Here is a 17,057-nt window from a genome sequence, read left to right as displayed (position 1 = left end):
ATCCTTTTATATAACATCTTTGAGTACCCAACCAGTTATTTCCTTAGGCTAAATAGGCATTGGAAGATTTAGAGAAAATTTCATTTAAGCTCTGATAGTACCTGAGGAATTATCTCTGCTCTATTACAAAATAATATATTTCTTAAAAATTGATATTTGTGGGACTTCCCTGGTGGTCCAGTGGTTGGGACTCCTCGCTCCCAATGCAGGGGGACCAGGTTCGATCCCTGGTCAGGGAACTAGATCCTGCATGCTGCAACTAAAAAAAAAAGATCCCAAACGTGGCAGCGAGGATCCCACATGCCGCAGCTAAGACCTGGCATAGCCAAATATTTTTTTTAATTATTAAAAAAATTGATATTTGTATCCACTAGGTAATACATCTTACCCTTGGGGCTGCCTATAAGCTAACTTTTTTTTTTTTCTGGCCGGCTGCTCCACCCAGCTTGCAGGATCTTAGTCCCCTGACCAGGGACTGAACCCGGGCCCCTGGCAGTGAGAGCACCAAGTCCTAATCACTGGACCACCAGGGAATTCCCAAGAAATTCTTTTTAATAAAGAGACAAAACTAGTGTTTATGTTAAGAGCCTGGGGTGGGAGAAGAAATGGTATCTCGAGCTTTTTAATGGGTCCATCTTTTGGACACCCTACCTTGAAGTTTTTACATGCTTGGCACTTTACATACATTTTCATGAAATGCCCCTGCAAGGCAGGCATTATTTTCCCCATTTCACAGAGCAAGAAGCAGGCTTGGGTAATATTTGACAAGGTCACATAGCCAGCAAATAAGGGGAAGACCTGAGATTCAAACCAGATTTATAGGATACCCAGTATCCAAGCTCTTGGGCCGTGCTGCTCTGGATGGGGGAGAGGAAGAAGACAGATCCTTCTGGAAAAGGAGGCAATTGGCAGAAATTGAGCGTTCATTCCTCACCTGAAAACCCAGAGAGAAGCACATTTCCTTGGATTATGAAGGCAAAGTAACTTCACTGGCTAAAGTCTGGGAAAGCCCAAAGCCAACTCCATGGAGATTTCCAATACAGATGCTCTCTGTTCTTCTGATTCAGACAGAAGGATATCTACTCCAGCACCCCCTTGGGGGAGGGCCTCAATGGGAAAAGTCTCAGGAGCAGGGGTGACCGGCCAGGGCGGCTCTAAGGCTGAGTTGCCTTCTGGGTGGACACATTCCCCACCTCATCCAGCCAGAGGAACTTCAGTCTCTTATATCTGAATAGTGTGATTTAGGCTTCCATTTTGTCATGAGTTTAACAAATATTTACTGGGCTCCTGTGTTAGCTTAGAAACTCCATGAAACACCCATTCTCTGCTCCCCATCATCCAGGTTCTGTCTCCCCTCCCCAGGATTCTCCTCCCGTGTCTGGCCGGCCCCCCAGGGTCTGGGAAGGTCACGTTCTTGCTCTGAAACTACACCCTTCGCCTTGACCAGCAACCAGCCCCAACCCCACCCCGTCTCTCATTTTAGTGTCGGTGTGGGTGACACCTGCTTCATGTATTTTGAAGATGTATATTAGGTACATACACACTCATGACTGTTATGACTTTCTAATGGAATTGATATGTTATCATTGTGAAGCGTCTCCGTCTGTCTGCCGATACTCTTTTTCTTAAAGCCCATTTTGTTTGATACCAATATGGCCACACCAGCTATACAGTGCTTATTGTTTTGTTCGCATGGTAGATCTTTTTCCATTTTGTTATCTTCAACCTATCTGTGTCTTTATTTAAAGTTTCTCTTATAGACAGTGTAAGTGGAGCGGGGAGAGGAAGGATGCATTTGTGAGAAAATTTAAATTACCATCAACCAGTTTAAAACATTTATGTCTTGCGTGGAATCTTCTACTTGGAACTTCTGGTATCGTTTGCCCCATGCTGTGTGGACTGCCACACGGGAACGCTTTGCTGTCACTTATCAGAGGCACAGCCCTCCTAAGGGGGATCCTATTCTTTAGCCATCTGGCCAACCACCCCTCAGAGAGCAGCGGTTCCCAGGGTAGCAAAGCAAGGGGAGGGGCATGGCTGTGAATGCGGACACTCAGGAGCAGAATTAAGGGAGGGCAGGACACAGGAGACAGGGAGCAGCATCTGGGATCTTACCTCTGCCTGAGAAGCATCCTGTCCAACACACGTTCAGAAAGGTGAGCAAGAAACAGGCAAGAGATGTAAGCTTTTGTGACTGATAACCTTTGGGTAGCTTTTAAATTGTTTCTCCCTAAACTATTTTGCCCTTTTTATTGAATCTATAGAACAATAAAGGACTTTCCAAATACAAGAAATAATTGTAAGTAAGTAAATTTATACTGAATGTACTTTGCCTTGTGTTTAGACTGGTTGTTTTCTCCACTTGGGATTTTTCCATGACCTCCTTCCCACATACTCATTAATCCTCCTCCTTGAAGGCTGGCTTTTTTCTGTTCTGGCACTTCTCATCTTGTTTACTAGCTCTGTCTGTCTCCTCTTCTAGGCTAATGAACTCAGCAGTAAGAATGGGGTGGGACATGCCTCACGTCTCTGTGTCCCCTGCACTCAGCATATAGGTCTGCTGAACTAGTGAATGAGTCGGAGGGGCACAGCATACAAGACAAAACAAGCAAACAAATAATAGCAAACCACATTTTTACTTATGAAAGCCAGCCAGGCCTGCTTACCCTAGCTCTCACTGTACCAAGCAGGCCAAAAGAAAGCCCATCCAGCTTCTGCAGGCAACTCCTCACACAGGAATTCTCCCTGAAACTGCAAGGAAGGGGGGAGGTAAGAATGGTAGAATGGTTACGGTGGAATGGTGGCCAGTGCTGTATCCTCTTGCATCCCTTCCCCAATCCCAAGGTGGGCCCTCCTCCCTAGCCCCTTCCCCACGGGCTTGGTCCTTTGAGGACCCCAGCTTGGTCCCTGAGAATCATTTCCTTGAGATTGAGAGGCAAGCAGCAGGTGTCAGTGTCCCTTTCTGCAGCTGGGCCCTAATCAGTCAGATCTCTGCTTCTACCAGGAGTGTCTCTGAGCCACCCCACCATCCTCACCTCTCCCCTTTGTTAGGAAGGAAAAGCTCTGACACTGCAGAGATCTGAGTCAACTGATTAATCCCAGAAACCACCAACTTCAGCCCTGAAGGGAATGGCAGAGGAGGGTTTTTTTTTTTTTCCTGTGTAAATAACCCAAACTGGAGATCACAGGTAAGATATTATCTCAGAGATCCTCTAATCCAACCCCTTTATTTTTCTGATGAGGACAGAGAAGCCCAGAGAGGCAGTTCAACTTGCCCACAGTCACTGCTAACAACCAGTTAGTAGCAGAAGGTGGTTGGGACACAGCTCTGGTCCCAAACTCTGACTGAGGGGCAGAGAGTGCCTGATTCAGCTTCTTCTGAAGGCCAGGTGAACTCTCTCACGGGAACAGCCATTTCCTTGCCTGGAGGGGTGGAGGAGGGGGGAGTTTTTTCTTTTCCACTTGAGGAGGGATGAGGTGCTGGGGACACAGCCACAGGTATCTATCAGCCAGTGAATGAATGAACAAATTGTGGTATATTCCAAACAGTGAATTCCTATTCGGGAATAAAAAAGAATAAACTATTGATACACGAATCAACATGGATAAATCGCAGAATAATTATATTGAATGGAATAAGCCAGACGCCCTCCCAAAAGACCATATTGTTTGATTGTTTATATAAAATTCTAGAAAACTTGAACTAATTTATGTGACATAAAGCAGATTAGTGAGGTAGTGGGTTGAATGGTGATCTCCAAAAATCACCACTGGTGATTGGTGACGTCCCGATTTCTGGAACCTGTGAATGTTCCTTTACTTAGAAAAAGCGTCTTTGCAAATGTAATTAAGGATATTGAGATGAGATCATTGTCTTGGTTCAGTTCAACTTGCCCACAGTCACTGCTAACAACCAGTTAGTAGCAGAAGGTGGTTGGGACACAGCTCTGGTCCCAAACTCTGACTGAGGGGCAGAGAGTGCCTGATTCAGCTTCTTCTGAAGGCCAGGTGAACTCTCTCACGGGAACAGCCATTTCCTTGCCTGGAGGGGTGGAGGAGGGGGGAGTTTTTTCTTTTCCACTTGAGGAGGGATGAGGTGCTGGGGACACAGCCACAGGTATCTATCAGCCAGTGAATGAATGAACAAATTGTGGTATATTCCAAACAGTGAATTCCTATTCGGGAATAAAAAAGAATAAACTATTGATACACGAATCAACATGGATAAATCGCAGAATAATTATATTGAATGGAATAAGCCAGACGCCCTCCCAAAAGACCATATTGTTTGATTGTTTATATAAAATTCTAGAAAACTTGAACTAATTTATGTGACATAAAGCAGATTAGTGAGGTAGTGGGTTGAATGGTGATCTCCAAAAATCACCACTGGTGATTGGTGACGTCCCGATTTCTGGAACCTGTGAATGTTCCTTTACTTAGAAAAAGCGTCTTTGCAAATGTAATTAAGGATATTGAGATGAGATCATTGTCTTGGATTATCCTGGTGGGCCTTAAATCCAGTGTCAAGTGTCCTTATAAGAGGATACCAATACAAGTAGTCCCTGGAAATGGGAAACAGGTGGAGAGAGGGGAGAGGTGGGAAGGAGAGATTACAAAGGGGTAAGAGTAAACTTTTGGGAATGATAAATATTTTCATTATCATGATTGTGATGATGTTTCATGATTGGAGACATATGTCAAAACTTGTCAAACTGTATACTTTAAGTCCATTATACATTAACAAAACTGTTAAAAAGATGAAAGATCCATGGGTCTAAAACAAGATTCCACTCGCAATGTTCTGGCTTTTTGGAAGTAGTCCACATAACATTGATATGTGGTGCATTCTCAGAAAACTGATCACGAGATGAAACACCAACATATGAGGAACAGCTGAATAACCCCAGAATATTAAAATTCGGAGAATTGATATATATATTAATATATAAAGTAATCAAATATATTAAGTATTGCAATGTACAAAACATTCTCATCTTATATGAACTTCATTAGAACTGAGACCAATGACATCCTAGTAGTGAGATAGATTTTGATGCCCCTCTTTGACTTCTTCTGTTGGATCTTCTGTTTTTCATGACCTCTTATCTTCTCCAATTCCTGTTGTTGTTGCTTTTTTCCCCCTCTTCTTATGTTTTGCTGGAGCATGTACTTTAATAGCTTCCAGAAAAGGAAATGCTGGCACAAAATTTTTTTGAAATCGTACATGTTAGATTTGTCTTTTGGCTGGGGATAAAATGCTAGGCAAAATTGCTCTTTTGTCTTTTAGCTTTCAGTGATATTATTGAGAAGGCTGATGCCATTCTCTTTTTAGAATCTTCTCTTTATCTTTAGTGTTATGAAATTTCACCATGATGTGCTTTGGCTTGGGCTTTTATTTTTTCTCTGTTGTGCAGGGTATTCATGGCATTTCAAATGGATTCACATCATTTACTCTGGGAAATTTTCATAAATATATACATACACATCATACACACATATACATATATCAAAATAGTATCATTCCTTCCATTGGTTTTCTTTCCCCGTAATCCCCGCTAGTTACATGTTAGACTTCCTGGATTGCTCCTCTCATTTCCGTATCATTTCTCTCCTATTGTCCATTGTTCATTCTTTTGTTCTATTTGCTGACAGCTTTTTCTCACTTAATTTCTAGACCATGGATTGAGTATTTAATTTGAACTATCATATTTTAAATTTCCAAGACCTGTGCTTGTTCTCTGAACAGTCCATTTTAAAAATAGCATTTTGTTCATGTTTCGTGGAAACAATATCATCTCATCTGCCTGAAGATTTAATTTTTTCTGAAGTTACTTCCCCTGACTTCCTGAATTATCTGCTTCCTCTAATTTCTTTCCTCCTGTCTGCTTTGATCTCTCTTTTATTCATGTTGGAAGCTTTTCTCAAATGTCTGCTGATCCTTAGCTATGAAAACGAGTCATGATATGTTGTCTATATATACACTGTGGTGGACGATGGATATGTGTAATGTATTGGTGAGAGGGTGGAGGGTTATGTTGGAGGAACTGCTGACTTGGTTTTACTGTAAAGTAATTAACAGGGTTGTCAGCTGAGCTTTTTGCTGGTGGACCCTTCAAATATATTGTAGGACTTTTTTCTTCTGGAGTTGTTCTCCTAAATGGGATCTTTTAATCTCTTGCTTAAGGGTATAAGCCTGACTGCCAATATTTTGGGAATGGGATAGGGTAAGGGGCTGAAAGATCTGAACTGGTTCAATCAGAACCAGTTGGTTCTGGTTCAATCTCTCCAGAGTCTCTTGTAGGGTGGAACAAGGGTTAGTCACCTGGATGCATTGTTTGGGGCTTCTTATGCAGACTTTGATCCAACCATGTTGTTTTCAGCTCACTGCTCAACTCTGCCTTCCACATTACCTAGGTATCACTGATGCTTTTCTGGGATTTGGAAAGACCAATAGCCTTGCCTGTGTCAACATCCCATTCTCAGGAATTAAGTTTTAGCTTCTTCCCTCATCCAAGTCTCTGAGGATAGGGAGAGTATTTGCCACATCAGAGTCCAATGCACCACCCAGCCCCAAAGGAATACTCAGCAGATATCTGTTGAATGAATGAAGGTCTAGCCAAGTGACTTGAAGTGAGCACTAAACTTTCTGGGCAATAAGTTCTTCATCTGTAAAGTCTGAACAGCCATCCCTGGCTTTGCCATTTCACAGGGCTGCTGTGGAGTGAAGGGACTCGACACTTTTCTTCTCCTTTTTGGCGACAAGTAGGTATTAGAGGTGATGCTGGTTACAACTTGCAGAATTCAGTGAGTCAATATGTAGATGCCATACCTTTCCCAAAACACAATCTAAAGGCCAGAATTTTCTCTTCTTTTCACTTCTAGTCTTGGACTCCTTAACGTACAATTCCTAATAGCCAGAAGGAAAGTGTACATTTAAAACTTTGGCCCAAAAGAGAGATACAACTGCTACAAAGACTTGCTTCCCTGGCCAAATATTAACAAGGTGTAGATTAAAAAACAAAACAAAAACGAAAACAAAAACCAGAAAAGGCCTCTACCTTCTGTTAAGTGAACAAGCTGCAGCAGATGTCAAGAAGAGAAGGACAAGGTAAAACAGTTGCCCTACAGTGGTATTATTTCACTCCTGTCAAGGGGGGGAGATTTCAATTACTCATAAATGTACTTTTAATAAGAATTTAAAAAAATCATTATTTCAGTAATTCTTAAAATGGTTCAAAAATTCAAAGAAATTGAATTTTTGCATTCAAACGGTTCAAAGAACAAACAAAAAAACCTCTAGTTTCATTTTATATTCTTGCTCTATTTCCAGTTTCCTTAAAAGTCGTAAAATTATAACATTTTAATTTTAAAAAACTGTTATTAAATTTACTCCCTTATTTCCCTAAGAGATTCCTGAAGGTAAGGATTTAAAATCAATGTCCTTCTCGAATGAACAGGGCAATAACTCCACTAAATATAAACTTTCTATTTCTCTCCATTCATAAAACAGACAAAGGCATCATTGTTCTCTAGTTTTATTATTTTTTAATCTTCCCAACACATGAACTATAACTCATTTTGAGATTTTTCAGTGCATTTCACAGCAAAAATGAACAAGGGAATCATTAAAATGGGTGTACATTAACCAATTATCTTCTTATAATTTACAATTTTTTGAAAAAAATTATTATTTTGCTGTTTTCATCCTATTAGCCCCCTTCAATAAAACACAATTTATCAGAGCACAAAGCTTAAGCTTCTTATGATGATGCAACAGATACAGCCACTTACAATGGCTGATGAATAACAGGTATATGTTACACACACTGATTGGAAGACCACATCAGAAGAAACAGAGTAAGGCACCACTCTTGGAAAATTAAGGTAGCTTGAAGTAACAAGTGTTGAGCACCATAAGTAGGTGCTAAATAAATACTTGAATGAATGACGAAAGCCATAATTAGCACTATTCTTTTAATTGCCAGCAATTCTTCAACCTCAATAAAATACTTATTTAAAAAAAAGACTGTACCTGAATATAACTTCCTGATATCTTTTTTCCTGATACCTTTTTATTTCATACTGTTTCTTCAGCATTTGCGTTTCCTTGAAAAAACAAAACATACCATACATGCACTTAGTCACATATATAACTTCTGAATTACTGACAAATATGAATAGTTGTTTTAAATTTTGAGTGAACAGAGGTAAGATAAAGCATACTTATCCAGAGGGATAGCACGTAATATTGGATATTAACCTACAAGTGAAAAAAAGGTAAGGAAAACAGTAAGTCTTCTTTTTTAATATTTGCTTGTTCTTTAATGCCTCAGTTCTTGAGAAGGGCCAAAAATCTCATCATACTGACATGACCACATTTTAAAAAACTGTCTCTCAAGTATAATATTTAATAAAACTAGGTATTGAAAAATGCTCCGAAATTTTTCAAGTCAATGTTGTTTTCAAGTATATTAAAATGCTCAGAGGAAAAAATTCTCCATGGTTATAATTCTAATCAATTTATAAATATACTTTTTAAAAGAGAGTTCTAACAGAGGTGGATAATGGATAAGTTCCTCGGACACAGGCACACAGTCTCTTTGAAGGAACAGAATGCCTTGTTATGACAACCTGGTTGACTTTTTTTTTTAACACTGATTTCAGGCACAATGGCTGAAGCCACTTCTGGGTCATCTTCTTCCTCCTCTTGATTTGTTGTAAGAGTAGTGAATACTTCAGTTACTGACAGAAAGCAAAGCACAAACTCTGAAAGAGACTTCAATTTTCACTACAAAGAAATCAAAATCACTGAGTTCTCACTGTTGTGTTTATCTGCTGCCCCCATGCAAAAAGAGGGGATTCAAACTTAGCTTTTGGAGCAGGAACTGGATAAAAGATTAATCATCTAATAATTCAGGTGAAAGGGCTTCAGATGATATTGCTCACATCACATGAACGGCTCGGTGAGAGGTCCATCGTGCTTCCTCAACACTTTGGTCTTGCTGCAGTTCTATGGTGCCCTAATTGGTACATTCGTGTGTAGTTAGTTTCAGGCTGTGCAATCAGGAAGCAGGTCACTCAGTGCAATGACTCCATTCTGAGAGAGTTTAGGGTAAATAGAGAAGTTCATTTGGTCGAGTCTTAGATAGTGTGTGTCACTCTGCTGGTTGTACTGTTGGAATTATCTTCCAAAGGGGTTTGTGATAAACCCAGGCATCTCCCTGAAACAAGTAGAAAAATAAATTAAAGAACCATTCCTCTATTATTTTCAGAATCAGTAACCAAAACTAGATGCAATGCCTTCATTGAAATGGAATTCTGTTCTCACATTTAAAAACAAGAGTTTGTGAAGAAAAAGCCTCGGTGCTTAAGACACCAAAATATATGTGTGGTTTAGCTAGGATTAGGTGAGAAGTTCTGGTCTGGGAAGACCTAGTTTGTGCTCCACGAATATTTTACTTTGCAGAAGTCATTTGTAGCAATTCTGCCAATTTTGCCAAGATGCTGCAGATTGAGCCCCACTGATGGAGTGACAGGCAGCAGGTGGAGCATAGGAAATGGTCACCAAGGTACGAGCTGTTCTCTGCATCTCAGCTGGCATCTCTAGGATCTGAGTATTGTTTCCTAGTTCTTTTCTGACTCTACCTTATTAATTTTCCCTGGTTCCTGTGAATAGAAGGATACCAAAAGGAGATAAAGTTAGTCAAAGAGTGAACGAAAGATAGGAGAAGACCAAGTGAGGAAAAAAGTGCTTCAGCAAATGCATGAAGCAGCATACTGGGGTGAGAGCTTGGCAGAGCTGAGGTCACAGTAGCTAAGACTGTAGTTCGGTGTTTATGCGAATAGGTGAAGTAAGTCAGATTTGAACCTCTGTCCGTAAACCCCTATATCGCCCTCAATTTATTTGCATTAAAAAAGTTTTTTTAGGGACTTCCCTGGCGGTCCAGTGGTTAAGACTTCACCTTCCAATGTAGGGGGTGTGGGTTCAATCCCTGGTCAGGGTGCTAAGATCCCACATGTCTTCATGGCCAAAAAACCAAAACATAAAACAGAAGCAATATTGTAACAAATTCAATAAAGACTTTAAAAATCGTCCACATCAAAAAAAAATCTTCAAAAAAATATTTTAAAATATATATTTACCCTACCTTACTCCAAAAATGGCTTACACCCAGTAATTATGTGGGTCATAGTGACGAGGACTCTCTCCTTGACCAAACTTTAAAAGTTAGACTCCTCTGTCTCTCTTCTTGACTAAGCCTCATCCTAGGCCTGCTAAACTCAGTTTTAGCAAAAAAAAAATCCTGATGAACTAGTTTATCAAGAATTCTCTCATCTTTGATATCCAATGAAACTCCTCCTCGCACTTTTGATCTAATCATGTGCCTCCCCCAACCCACCATCCTTGACATCTGACCAAGTTCCTCTTAGTAATCTTCCATCCACTCCCTCATCCTGCCCATTGGCTATAAATTCCCACTTATCAACACATTCAGAGTTGAATTCAATCTTTTTCCTCTACTGCAATATTCTTGAATAAAGTCTTCCTTTTCATTTTTAATAAGTGTCAGAATAATTTCTCTTTAACAACAGAAACCATTATGTTGTTTAAATTAAATCACCTGGTTGATAATTATCACAAAACACAAAAACACAAAAGATGTCTCCTAACCACATTACAGAATGCTAGGTTTAGAAGTTAAGACGTGCCACCTGACCATCTCACTTCACAGATGAAGAAACTGAGGCTCTGAAAAGTGAAATGAGTTGTCCAACTTCACCCAGGAAGGGGCAGAGTTCTTTTCAGTGCACCTTCTATATAATTACCCACATTTTACAGATGAGGAAACCGAAGGTAAATAAACTATCCAAGGTATGACTGAGGTTCAAGCTTAGCACATCTGACTCCAATGTGGTCCACTATTCTGCAAAAGCCTTCCTGCTTGCATTTATATACATCTTAAGACATTTTAAACATCCACTCAAGAGGATATGACCAATAGATCCTGATGGATGTGTATAATCACAAAAGGGAGGAAATGGAAGATCTAATAAATTAAATGTCAATGAGAAATGGTCAGGAAAAGAAGGTAGGTATTATCAAATGATACTAGAAACACTTTAAGTTCATCTATACTTTCTCAGGTTACTCTACCTCCTCTTTTTATATCAAGTGACTCTACTCCTCCATCTAACTAAAGCCAACTCCAAACTGGTCTGTTGGTTTGACAGCAATAATGAAAGTACCAAACAAGTGGAAAAGCTCTTGTCACTCATAGCAATATGTATGAAACATCTACTAAGTGCCCAGCACTGTGTTTAGGACCACAGGAGAGACAAAATTGACTTTTCAATAACATATGATTCTTCTTAGCAAAGAGCCATACCTGATGGCAATAGCGCAAAAGTTGTTATGAACTTCGTGGTACCAGTGTCAGCTAACTACCATCCTCGTCAGCCTCACCTTTACTCTGCAGTGCTTCTTACAGCACAGTCCATGGTCCTGTCACACACAGGATGTGACGCGACGGCCCCATGGGCTTAGGCAATCAGTATATGACACAAATCTAACCCATCTATTGTTGTACCACTGTGTCATGGCACACCATTTAGAAAGCCATCTTACATCTTACCAACTAAAGAGGCCCAAACCTGAGCCAGCATCTCCAATCTACTGTTTCATCAGGCAGTTAGTGAAGACTATCTATAGGCAGAAAGAAATTCACTACTTTATTAGACAACTGCCATATCTTGCTATCACTTTCTACATCTGTCTACCCAACATCACAAAGTATAATAAAGGGATTAAGTGGTAGGTTCTTAATAATATCTGTCAAATAAAGAATACATGACAAGTAGCATGTTTACATGTCATGTTAATTGCAAGAACCAGGAGGCCTATCTTTTAAAATCTTTTAAAATCGGTTGCATCTTTTACCCATTACAGCTTCTTGCTCTCAGCCCCTAGAGTTCATTTTTAATGATTTATAGAAGGCTTCCCTTAGAAAAATTCTCCTCTTTAGAATCTGCTTCTGGCATACTATCTTAGTGAGCTTGAAATGAAAAAAAATCTAAGGTTACAAGACTATAATTTTGCATAGTAGTTACAAAGGTTTATCTTTTCATATAAAAATGAAGAGATGTAAAGTACTTTTCCTTGAATTCCTATCCATGTAAACATTTGGGGGACTTCCCTGAGTGGTGCAGTGGTTAAGAATCCTCCTGCCAATGCAGGCGACACGTGTTTAAGCCATGGTCCGGGAAGATCCCACATGCTGCGGAGCAACTAAGCCCGTGCGCCACAACTACTGAGCCTGTGCTCCAGAGCCCGTGAGCCACAACTACTGAGCCCATGTGCCACAACTACTGAAGCCCGTGTGCCTAGAGCCCATGCTCCACAACAAGAGAAGCCATCGCAATGAGAAGCCCATGCACCACAACAAAGAGTAGCCCCCGCTCACTACAACTAGAGAAAGCCCGCATGAAGCAACGAAGACCCAATGCAGCCAAAAAGAAAGAAAGAAAGAAAGAAAGAAAGAAAGAAAGAAAGAAAGAAAGAAAGAAAGAAAGAAAAAGAAAGAAAGAAAGGAGGGAGGGAGGGAGGGAGGGAGGGAGGGAGGGAAGGAAGGAAGGAAGGAAGGAAGGAAGGAAGGAAGGAAGGAAGGAAGGAAGAAAGAAAAAACAGTTGGCATTTATATTTCATACCCAAAGATGAGAAAAATTAAAGCAATGAAACTACTACAATAAACTATGGGCTTTTAAGGGTAATAACTATGCAAAATTCACAAACTTTTTCTAGATTCTTCCTGACAGACCAATATTAAAATTCAATGAGTTTCCTTAGACTTGGCTATGGACAAGAAAACTTTTCTTGGCATCAGCTCTGGTCCATTATTCACCTTACTCTGAGTTCTACCAGAAATTAATGAACAAAATAAAACAAAACCTTTAAATTTAGAAAAGACTTTAGGAATCATTTTGTCTTACCTGCAAAACTAGTGAATTAAACACTTCTACATAAGCCATGGTCTCTTACATGAGTCTAGCGATGGGGAACACATTACTATAAAATGTACACTTGTCATTATTGGATTTTTTTTATTATTATTATTTATTTATTTATTTTTCGTGGTACGCAGGCCTCTCACTGTGGTGGCCTCTTCCATTGCAGAGCACAGGCTCCGGACACGCAGGCTCAGCAGCCATGGCTCACGGGCCTAGCCACTCTGTGGCATGTGGGATCTTCCCGGACTGGGACATGAACCCGTGTCCCCTGCATCGGCAGGCAGACTCTCAACCACTGCGCCATCAGGGAAGCCCGATTATTGGATATTTTTTATTGTTATACATTCCTTCTTATGTTAAGCTCAAAATGCTTCCTGGTAGTCTGGGCCTAGCTCAAGTCTGCTATTGGAGCTGATAAGAAACTTCTACGTGATAAGCCTAACCTATATTTGAAGAAAGTTATAATGAATGGCTCCAATTTTCTGTTTTCCAGCCTAAGTACCCCCCACATCACTCTTTTTTCCTTAAACAATGCAGAGATTCTAGTCACTTCTCACTATCCTCTGTGTAGCTATTTAAGTTTTTCATGCATCCTTAAAATGTGGTCTCTGGAAGTGAACAAAGAGTTTCACTGTGGTACAAAAGGTAACAAATTGTCAATTGCATATTCTGTTATTGAGATTAAAGATTAATGTCGGTATTTTGTGGCCAATTTAAATCCCCAAATCTATTTTATCTGAACTGCTGGTAAACTATTCTACTTTGACAAACTGTGAAAAGCTCATGAAAAAGTTCATGGTTAAGCTGGACTATTTTTAGAAATAAAGATATATAAGTGATAATTCAAGAAAGCCTACTAAGCTGAAGTTCTCACTAAGTAGATAATGAGTTTTAGTCTGAAGACATGTAGGACATATACCTCTTTAATAAAATATTTGGTTTTCCAAGGTGTGCCTGTTTCAGTACGATGCCTTTCTTCAGTCCTCTGGCGTTCTTCCAGGGTACGTTTATGCTCTGTGGCCTTATCAATATCAGATTCCCTCAGAGAGTCTGTCACATTTCTCCACAATCGCCTGAAATCCGAAAACCACACATTTTACATTCTTAAAAAAAGATAATTAAATAGAACTGATACCCTCAAAATTAACAGTAATTTTAATAAATTACATTTCCTGAGTCAGATCTATAATTTCATGGCTGTGAGTTACAAGAATGCTGACACTATGTTGCTGATGTTAATGTCCAAGATGCTGCTGCTTCTGCTTCTTTTTAAATTAAAAATAATTTATATTTTCCCAAGTTATATAACCAAGATTTTTATTTTTAAGAAACTAAGGAAACAATAAGCAAAAGGAGAAATAAATTCTTTTTAAATAAATTTATTTATTTATTTTTGGCTGTGCTGGGTCTTTGTTTCTGTGCAAGGTCTTTCTCCAGTTGCAGCGAGCGGGGCCTACTCTTCATCATGGTGTGCAGGCCTCTCACTGTCGCGGCGTCTCCCATTGTGGAGCACAGGCTCCAGACGCTCAGGCTCAGTAGTTGTGGCTCATGGGCTTAGTGGTTCCACGGCATGTGGGATCTTCCCAGACCAGGGCTCGAACCTGTGTCCCCTGCATTGGCAGGCAGATTCCCAACCACTGCGCCACCAGGGAAGCCCGAGAAATAAATTTTTAAAAAGCTGAAATAGAAGAGACCACTTGTGCTTCTGGACGTGACTAAATAATGGGCACCAGATTTACCCTCCTGCTTTTAATCAACTATAGAACCAGACAAAATATAATGAAACAATGGTTTTCAGATGTCGAACAAAAGGCAGCACAGGACAGTGACTCCTGAGAGCAGGCAAACAAATGAGGGGGTCCTATGAGTGCTCCAACTGACGAGTTAGAGAGCTTGCAGGCACAGCATGGGGGTAGGGCGGTGGGGGCCGGGGGGAGCTCAACAAACTCCAAGCCAAAGAAATCTGCCAAGACAATTCTTTGGGGAAAGTATAGTCTGTTCAACAAATGGTGCTGGGACAGCTGGATATCCACGTGCAAAAAGGTGACTTTAGGCTCTCACCTCACAATAAAACTTAGAAGAAGATAAAAAAAAAAAACACTGATAATCTCACCTCATCAAATAAAAACTGATTACTGAAATAAACACCATTAAGAAAATGAGGGCTTCCCTGGTGGCGCAGTGGTTGAGAGTCCCCCTGCCGATGCAGGGGACACGGGTTCGTGCCCCGGTCCGGGAAGATCCCACATGCCGCGGAGTGGCTGGGCCCGTGAGCCATGGCCGCTGAGCCTGCGCGTCCGGAGCCTGTGCTCCGCAACGGGAGAGGCCACAGCAGTGAGAGGCCCGCGTACCGCAAAAAAAAAAAGAAAATGAAAAAATGAGCAAGAGACCAGGAGACAATATTTACGAAACACATACCCAATAAAGGATCTGTGTCCAGAATTTACAAAAGAACTCCTATAACACAATAAGACAACAAACAATTCAATTTAAAAAATGGGTGAAATATATAAAGCAAACATTTTAACAAAGAAGATATACAAATGGCTAATTAGAACATAAAAACATGCTCAACATCATTAGCCATTAGGGAAATGCAAATTAAAATCACAATGAGATGCTATTTCACACCAGCTAGAATGGGCTTACTAAATAAGACAGGCAATAACAAATGTTGATGAAGATGAAGAGAACTGGAACCTTCATGTGTTTCTGGCAGGAATGTAAAATGGTGCAGCCATTTTTGAAAATAGTTTGGCAGTTTCTTGAAAAGTTAGACATAAAACTACCACACAAACCAGGAATTCCACTCGTAGGTATTTACCCAAGAGAAGTGAAAACATGTCCACACAAAGATCTGCACAAGAATGTTTACTGCGGTATTAATCATCATAGTCCAATACTGGAAATGTCCATTAGTTGGTGAAGGGATAGACAAAATGTAGTATCACATAATGGAGTACTATTCAGTAATAAAAAGGAATGAAATATTGATACATGTTGTACCATGAATGAACCTCAAAAACATGCTAAGTGAAAAAAGCTAGGCATAAGAGATCACATACTGTATGATTCCATTTATCTGAAATGTCCAGACAAAGTAAAATTATAGAGACAGAAAGTAGGTTCCCTGGGACTGGGGGCAGGAACAGGGATTAACTATCAATGGGCATGAAGGATCTTATGGGAGGATCAAAGGATTCTAAAACTAATTAAAGGTAAAAACTGTACCACTAAGGAAAGCTACCCAAAATCACTGAATTGTACACTTAAAACAGGTGAATTTTATGATATGTAAAATATATCTCAATAATATTTTTAAGTGGCAATTTTAATATTAAAGTAGAATTCAAAGCAAGAACTATGACCACGGATGGAGGATCATCTCATAATGGCCAAGGGCTGGGGGCAATGCAGCAAGAGGATGTGCAATCTTTTCAGGGTCAGCATCCTGGAGAAACAGTGTGGTTCCTATTTGCCAGGAAGCTTGAGGATGTTTCCAACAACTATGTTACCATTCCTGGGAAAAGTACATATAATCTTAAATGTGTATGGCCCAAACAACAGAGGTCCAAATAACATGACACAAAAACTTATCGAACTATAAAGAGAAATATTCCATTAAAATTGGTAATTTCAGTAACTGATCTCAATACCTCTTCTCAACTGATAGAGTGCGCAGAAAATCAGTAAAGATACAGAGGACTAGAAAAATATTATTAATCCACTTGATCTAATTGACATTTACAGAATAATCTCACCTAACATCAACAGAATACACATTCCTGTCAAGTGCACACAAAACATTTACCAAGATAGAATGCATTCAGTGCTATAAAACAAATCTCAATAAATTTAAAGGATTAAAACCACACAAAGCACATTCTTTTACCATAATGAAATTAAATTAGAAATGAATACTGAGAAGATATCTGGAAAAGGTCCAAATATTTGGAAATTAAACAACACATTACTAAATGTTCAAGTCCCCAAAAAAAAAAAAAAAAAAAAAAAGGGAAAAAAAAAAAAACCACAAAGGAAAAACAAAA

The 17,057-nt window shown here is 39.8% G+C and overlaps 1 protein-coding gene across 1 annotated transcript in view; it reads right to left on the bottom strand.

Moving 5' to 3' along the window:
* Positions 1 to 7,525: 7,525 nt before the first annotated feature.
* OSBPL11 (oxysterol binding protein like 11) overlaps positions 7,526 to 17,057 on the bottom strand; it is a 99,007-nt gene continuing 89,475 nt past the window's right edge. Inside the window, exons 12-13 of the mRNA XM_007447598.1 lie at positions 13,928 to 14,081; positions 7,526 to 9,224 (exon numbers count right to left, since the gene is read on the bottom strand). Of these exons, the coding sequence (XP_007447660.1) occupies positions 9,159 to 9,224; positions 13,928 to 14,081 (220 nt within the window). The 3' untranslated portion in view covers positions 7,526 to 9,158. The remainder of the gene's footprint in view (positions 9,225 to 13,927; positions 14,082 to 17,057) is intronic.

This window comes from Lipotes vexillifer, unplaced genomic scaffold (assembly GCF_000442215.2).
Source record: "Lipotes vexillifer unplaced genomic scaffold, Lipotes_vexillifer_v1.1 scaffold823, whole genome shotgun sequence".
NCBI classification, from domain to species: domain Eukaryota; kingdom Metazoa; phylum Chordata; class Mammalia; order Artiodactyla; family Lipotidae; genus Lipotes; species Lipotes vexillifer.
Note: the sequence above shows the minus strand (reverse complement) of the source record. Positions and strands in the feature narration are given on the sequence as shown.